This window comes from Danio rerio, chromosome 8 (genome assembly GCF_052040795.2).
Source record: "Danio rerio strain M-AB ecotype USA chromosome 8, GRCz13ab, whole genome shotgun sequence".
Lineage (NCBI taxonomy): Eukaryota > Metazoa > Chordata > Actinopteri > Cypriniformes > Danionidae > Danio > Danio rerio.
Window position 1 is genome coordinate 1,574,885 of NC_141028.1, and position 7,233 is coordinate 1,582,117.

Below are 7,233 nucleotides of genomic sequence, written 5' to 3' on the forward strand. Positions count from 1 at the left end.
TCAAAATTATTAGCGCTCCTGAGAATTTTTTTTTTAAATAAATATTTCCCAAATTATGTTTAACAGAGCAAGAAATTTTAACAGTATTTCCTACATTATTTTTGTATTCTAGGCTTATTTGTTTTATTTTAGCTAGAATAAAAGCAGGTTTAAATATTTTGAAACCCAATTTCAAGTCAATATTATTAGCTCCCTTAAGCAATACATTTTTGATTGTCTGTAGAAGAAACTACTGTTATACAATGACTTGCCTAATTACCCTAATTAAGCCTTTGAATGTCACTTCAATCTAAATGCTTGTATTTTGAAAAATATCTAATAAAATATTATGTACTGACATCATAGTAAAGATAAAAGAAATCAGTAATTTAAGATATCAAAACTATTATGTTCAGAAATAAGTGTAACAAAACTTCTTTCCATTAAACAGAAATTTGGGAGGAAAAGGGTCGCTAATATTTAGAAGGGCTACTAATTCTGACTTCAACTGTATAGACCTTTTTCTTGGAACGCAAAATTACCCATGATGCTTTGCGTGTATGCGCAAGGAGAATGCGAAAAACCTCCGGTCGGCAGCTGATGCGTGTAAACAGTCACCTCTGGACAGCTTTGAAACGATAGTTTTACTCTATTTTACCTGCTTTTATCCTCTTTGAGCTAATACTGTTGTCCATCAGCAGCATCTCCTGGACTGATCATTTATAGAAATGCGATATAATAGGATGGAAAACAGCTGCTGTGAGGCGTTTTCCCCTCGGTGTCAGACGGCATCTTCTGCAGTTTAAATGAAGCCTCGTCATCGCTAAAGTCAACATTTTCTCTTTATTTCAAATATATAACCAGCCCAAACTAATGTAGCTCAGCAAAATGTTTGACACACACACGTAGCCTGTACTGTGCCACTGACACACTGATTTAATAACTGTGACAAAGTGAGAATATAGGCTAGTGTCATTTCAAAATGACAGAAAAACACAAACCGTGGTGAAAACAACACACGAAATGAAACACAAACGGCTCAAGATTACAATGAACAGCAAATCAGCAGCAGAGGATCAATAACAGACTTTTATTGCTCATTTTTGTAAATTGCACGACTTTCATACCTGTTAAGTTTCATGCCAGTACTCTGGTTTGCTCTCTCTCTCTCTCTCTCTCTCTCTCTCTCTGTCTGTGTGTGTGTATGTGTGTGTGTGTGTGTGTGTGTGTGTGTGTGTGTGTGTGTGCGTGTGTTAAAGAGCCGCTGAGCTAACAGCTGACAGGCCGGGAACGCACACACACACTGTATTTCTGACGGCAGACACGTGAACTAGGAGAACGTTTTTCTCGTATTTCTGACGCGCTTGAACCACATGTGACAGATTATAACGGCTTTAACATACACATTTTCTAAGTTGTGTCACAAAAACACTGTTTTAATGTTATCCATTAAAAACGTTATTGAAACCCATTTTCGGAGCGCAAATGACCAGTTGTACACGCTGTGAACGGAAGTTTTTTAGCATTCTACCGGAAGACGCTGGTCGCTATGGCGCCCTCCATGCAGCAGCCATGAAAAAGGTCTATATGCACGGTTATTTTCCACCCTGCAAAGGAAAGAGAAATAAATACAATAGAATAAAAATATGGAAAAAACTGTGCTTTAAGCATCTTCAGTGTAAGAAAAAAACTCTAGCTACAAAAATCCTTCAGTCTAGAGCAGAGAGGGATTTTCTCCTTTTGTTTGATTAATGATAAAAACAGGCGGCAGCAGGAACATCGCGCGCTGTCTCTTTAATGGTTTCTCTTTCACGTGTCTTTTGATCCTCAACTCATTTGTTTATTACACAAATTAGGGTTAATAGGAATAATCGCTAAACACCGCGTTTTGACACCTACTTGACCATTAAAGCGCTTACATTAAGATGACTTTAGATGTCTGCGCTCCTCTGCTTGTCTCAGTGAGCGAATGAGACCGAATGCTGACCGGCTGCATGCTTCTGACTTTGTGTGCATGCCGTCTTTCGCACTTTTAAGAACAACAACAGTGTACAGCTGGAAAGGGGGCGGTATATGATGCAATAATCCTTTATCTCGATTAATGCTTCTTCATAATCGTTTGAAGCCAAAATCAAAATCAGATTTTCGATTAATTGCACAGCCCTAAGTAAAAGGTATAATGAAAAATCTGATGGGTGTTTTGAGCTGCAACTTTACAGACACATTCTGGAGACGCTAAACACTGATATTAAATCTGAAAAAAGGGGTAACCTAGGTGCCCTTTAAATACTGCACCTGGATACTGTTAGACTCGAAAAACAATAAAGCACTAACTTTTTCTTTATTGTACTTATCAATGCGGGCGACACGGTGGCTCAGTGGCTAGCACTGTCACCTCACAGCAAGAAGGTCCCTGGTTCGATTCCCGGCTGGGTCAGTTGGCATTTTTGTGTGGAGTTTGCATGTTCTCCCCGAGTTGGTGTGGGTTTCCTCCAGGTGCTTCGGTTTCCCCCACAGTCCAAACACATGCACTATAGGGGAATTGATCAACTACATTGGCCGTAGTGTATGTGTGTGAATGAGTGTGTATGGGTGTTTCCCAGTGCTGGGTTGCAACTGCAAGGGCATCCGCGGTGTAAAACATGCTGGAACAGTTGGCAGTTCATTCCGCTGTGACAACCTCTGAAATAGAGACTAAGCTGAGGGAAAATCAATGAATGATGATGAAATAACATTCTTTTCATAAAAAGGTCTTTCGTTTGTCGTTACGTTTTGATAATTTGAGTCAGGAACTTCTGTTAAGGGTGCATATAGTGTGTATTGATGATTCCCCCTGATTCTCATGGTGCACTGTGGCACTTTTCAGGGCTCAACCGTTTCAGTGCACTGGCAGATTTTATTTATTTTTTGCCTCAATACCAAACCCAGAATTAATCAGTTTTGACATTTGCCTGTGCTAGTTTGAAATCCTCAGATTCCTGATTGGCTATTCGGCTGCGTCTCAATCAGCACCCTAGCTCCTGAAGTTGTTCATCAGTATGTCGTGCACACTTATTCATGCACTAGCAAGGGCACTGATGAGCTCTGTTTACTACACATCAGGACACTACTGAGATTGACGAGAACGTTCTCATTGTACCTCATCAAAACTGCAGTTTATAAACAACAGCAGAGCTGATCATGTTCATATATTCATTTGACTAATAATGTCAATAATTAGTAATTAGAAGCTAATAATTTACCTTTATTAATTTTAATACATTTTTAAAAGTGCATTACAGATAAATATTTAGATAGTTTCAAACTCCAGCAACATTTCAACCATTAAAGCATTATAACTGTTTGCTAGATTGTTCTTGACCTAGCTGATCTAGCTCTGTTCATCCATGTTAAACAGAAATAAAGGATAAACGTTTCTTGTTTATCGTAATGTTTGAGGATTTGGGTCAGGTGATTCTTTTGCACTTCTTTTATAAATATATAGTGTATATCGATGCGCCCTGATTTTCACAGTGCATTGTGGGACTTTTTAGGTTGCGAAGAATTTTGCGATTGAGACAGCACTTAATATGGCTGACGCCCTCATTGGTGCACTAACTAGTGAACAAGGGTGCTGGTTGAGATGCACCCTTGCTTTGATGCCAGTCGCAGCTGAATCACACTGTAGGAAAGAGTCTTCAATCTTCAGACTCTTGATGCATTTAAAATGGGATAAATCACCCTACAAAGGGCACTTAGAAGGGGAAAAAAATGTAAGGCCACCATATTGATGTATCATCCCAAAAGTGCTCAAAACCAGACACTTTGAAGGGGTCCTTCAGTGTGAAGGATTTTAGGTCCATATAAAGGGTTAATGCCGCCAATTATTGATCAACAGTAAAAATGACAGATTGTCCCTCTTCCTGTCTGGAACAACCAGCAGCAATGCAGAATGCAGGATTATCTGCTGTCATGGCTTTACAATCAATAAATGTGATTATAATGGAAGTCAATGGAGCAAAAACAGCCCCAACATCACCAAAGGAGAGTCAATCTGAACAATACACAAGGGTTAAGCAGGTGTTGGTGAACATGTCCTAAAACTATTGAACAGCACCCACAGTTATTTACAGATAAATAATTAGATAGTTTCATACTCCAGCAACATTTCAAACACTAAAGCATTATAACTGTTTGCTAGATTGTTCCTGACCTATCTAGCTCAGTTCATCCATGTTAAACAGAAATAAAGGATTCTTTATAGGTAAATGTTTGTCGTAATGTTTGATGATTTGGGTCACATGACTCTTTTGCACTTCCTTTAAGGATATATAGTGGGACTTTTTAGGTTGCGAAGAGTTTTGCGATTGCGACAGCACTTAATATGGCTGATGCCCTCATTGGTGCACTAACTAGTGAACAAGGGTGCTGATTGAGACACACCCTTGCTTTGATGCTTGTCGCAGTAAAATAACACTGAAAGAATCAGAAGTTTTCAGACTCTTGATGCATTCCAATAGGGATAAACACCCTACGAAGGGCACTTGGAAGGGGAAAAAGAAATTAGGCCACTATATTGATGCATCATTCCAAATGTACTCAAAACCGGACACTTTGAAGGGGTCCTTCAGTGTGAAGGATTTTAGGTCCATATAAAGGGTTAATGCTGCCAATTATTGATCAACAGTAAAAATGACAGATTGTCCCTCTTCCTGTCTGGAACAACCAGCAGCAATGCAGAATGCAGGATTATCTGCTGTCATGGCTTTACAATCAATAAATGTGATTATAATGGACGTCAATGGAGCAAAAACAGCCCCAACATCACCAAAGGAGAGTCAATCTGAACAATACACAAGGGTTAAGCAGGTGTTGGTGAACATGTCCTAAAACTATTGAACAACACCCACAGTTATTTACAGATAAATAATTAGATAGTTTCACACTCCAGCAACATTTCAACCACTAAACCATTATAACTGTTTGCTAGATTGTTCCTGACCTATCTAGCTCAGTTCATCCATGTTAAACAGAAATAAAGGATTCTTTATAGGTAAATGTTTGTCGTAATGTTTGATGATTTGAGTCACATGATTCTTTTGCACTTCCTTTAAGGATATATAGTGGGACTTTTTAGGTTGCGAAGAGTTTTGCGATTGCGACAGCACTTAATATGGCTGATGCCCTCATTGGTGCACTAACTAGTGAACAAGGTTGCTGATTGAGACACACCCTTGCTTTGATGCTTGTCGCAGTAAAATAACACTGAAAGAATCAGAAGTTTTCAGACTCTTGATGCATTCCAATAGGGATAAACACCCTACGAAGGGCACTTGGAAGAGGAAAAAGAAATTAGGCCACTATATTGATGCGTCATTCCAAATGTACTCAAAACCGGCCACTTTGAAGGGGTCCTTCAGTGTGAAGGAGTTGAGGTCCATATAAAGGGTTAATGCCGCCAATTATTAATCAACAGTAAAAATGACAGATTGTCCCTCTTCCTGTCTGGAACAACCAGCAGCAATGCAGAATGCAGGATTATCTGCTGTCATGGCTTTACAATCAATAAATGTGATTATAATGGAAGTCAATGGAGCAAAAACAGCCCCAACATCACCAAAGGAGAGTCAATCTGAACAATACACAAGGGTTAAGCAGGTTGAACAACACCCACAGTTATTTACAGATAAATAATTAGATAGTTTCATACTCCAGCAACATTTCAACCACTAAACCATTATAACTGTTTGCTAGATTGTTCCTGACCTATCTAGCTCAGTTCGTTATATTAAACATAAATGAAGGATTCTTTATAGGTAATTGTTTGTCGTTACGTTTGATGATTTGGGTCACATGATTCTTTTAAACTTTCTTTAAGGATATATAGAGCGAAATATACTTTCACAATGCATTGTGGGACTTTTTAGGTTGCGAAGAATTTTGTAATTGAGACAGCCCTTAATATCGTTGACGGCCTTATTGGTTCACTGACTGGTGAACAAAGGTGCTGGTTGAGACACACCCTTGCTTTGATGCTTGTCGCAGTTAAATCACACTGTAGGAAATGTTTCCGACTCTTGATGCGTTCCAAACGGGATAAATCACCCTACGAAGGGCACTTGGAAGGGGAAAAAGAAATTAAGGCCGCCATATTAATGTGTCATTCCAAAAGTGCTCAAAACCGGCCACTTCAAAGGGTCTTTCAGTGTGATTTCAGGTCTATATAAAGAGTTAAAGCAAATTTCCAATGGGAAAACCAGCAGCAATGCAGAATGCATGATTACACAAGGGTTAAGGGGCTGTTAGTGAACATGTCCTAAAATAAATGTTAGTGAACATGTCCTAAAACAAACAACACCCACAGATTATAGTATGTATGCATAAATACACTTACTATGGCCCAATCTCTAATCTATTTTTTAACCTCTACCCCTTCCCCTTGGCCCTTGAAACAAAGTGTGAGGTAAGGGGAGGGGCTAAGGGGTAGTTGAACTAATAAATACTGTATTGTTCAAATACACTTAAACGAAACCTAATTGTAAAGTGTGACCATGTTGTCCTCTTACCTGCAGTGTGAGTGTGTGGGTGCGTCTGCAATAATGGCCCCTGCGGCGGCTGCTGGGGGCGAGTGACGCTCTGGTTCCCCAGTATGGGCAGTGTGGGCAGCGGGGTGGCCGGTGAGCAGGAGTTTGCCATGAAGAGCGTGGGCACACGCACCACCCTCCCTCGTGGCCCGCCGCTGTCCCGCCGCGGACCCTCTGACCGCAGCTGCAGCGCCGAGCGGCTCCACCCGCACCCATCCACATCCGAGGGCTCCAGCGACGAGAGAGGAGGCAGCAGCACCACCACTGACAGAGGTAACGCTCTGCAAAACACGACAACATACAGCTAGAGTCACAATTATTAGCCCTCCTGTTAAATATTTGATCCTTTTGAAAGCAGGTTGTCACAGGGTATAATGAATTTCTATAGGCACTGTATATAATGAGATTTCTGTCATGTGGCCCAGTCCTAGAGCGGGGACAGCTCAACATGGAGAGGGTTCCTGCTAACCTGGACGCTCTGGAGGGAACTGCAGCGGGCCGGCGGGACGGGCACAGATCCGGCAGAGGAGTGTCACTGGATGCTTGCGGTAATGTTGTGGGTCACGGAGCGGAGAAGAACCATGACGGTGCAGCACCGCTGAAAAGCAGAGATGGAAACATCAGCAAAAGAGACGGTCGCACACCTCCCAAAATACTCACCGTCTCTGGAAAACTGGAGCAGGTACAGTAC

At 40.8% G+C, this 7,233-nt stretch overlaps 1 protein-coding gene and 1 long non-coding RNA gene across 3 annotated transcripts in view; one reads left to right on the plus strand and one right to left on the minus strand.

Annotated features, from left to right (window-relative positions):
* LOC147835478 (uncharacterized) overlaps positions 1 to 7,136 on the minus strand; it is a 33,771-nt gene extending 26,635 nt beyond the window's left edge. For both annotated transcript variants that reach the window (XR_015497494.1, XR_015497495.1), the window contains exons 1-2: positions 7,012 to 7,136; positions 6,525 to 6,823 (exon numbers count right to left, since the gene is read on the minus strand). This is a non-coding gene — a long non-coding RNA (uncharacterized LOC147835478). The remainder of the gene's footprint in view (positions 1 to 6,524; positions 6,824 to 7,011) is intronic.
* Positions 1 to 7,233, plus strand: part of lzts3b (leucine zipper, putative tumor suppressor family member 3b) — a 31,711-nt gene that overhangs the window by 5,580 nt on the left and 18,898 nt on the right. The window contains exons 2-3 of the mRNA XM_087264109.1: positions 6,531 to 6,815; positions 6,968 to 7,224. Of these exons, the coding sequence (XP_087120235.1) occupies positions 6,608 to 6,815; positions 6,968 to 7,224 (465 nt within the window). The 5' untranslated portion in view covers positions 6,531 to 6,607. The remainder of the gene's footprint in view (positions 1 to 6,530; positions 6,816 to 6,967; positions 7,225 to 7,233) is intronic.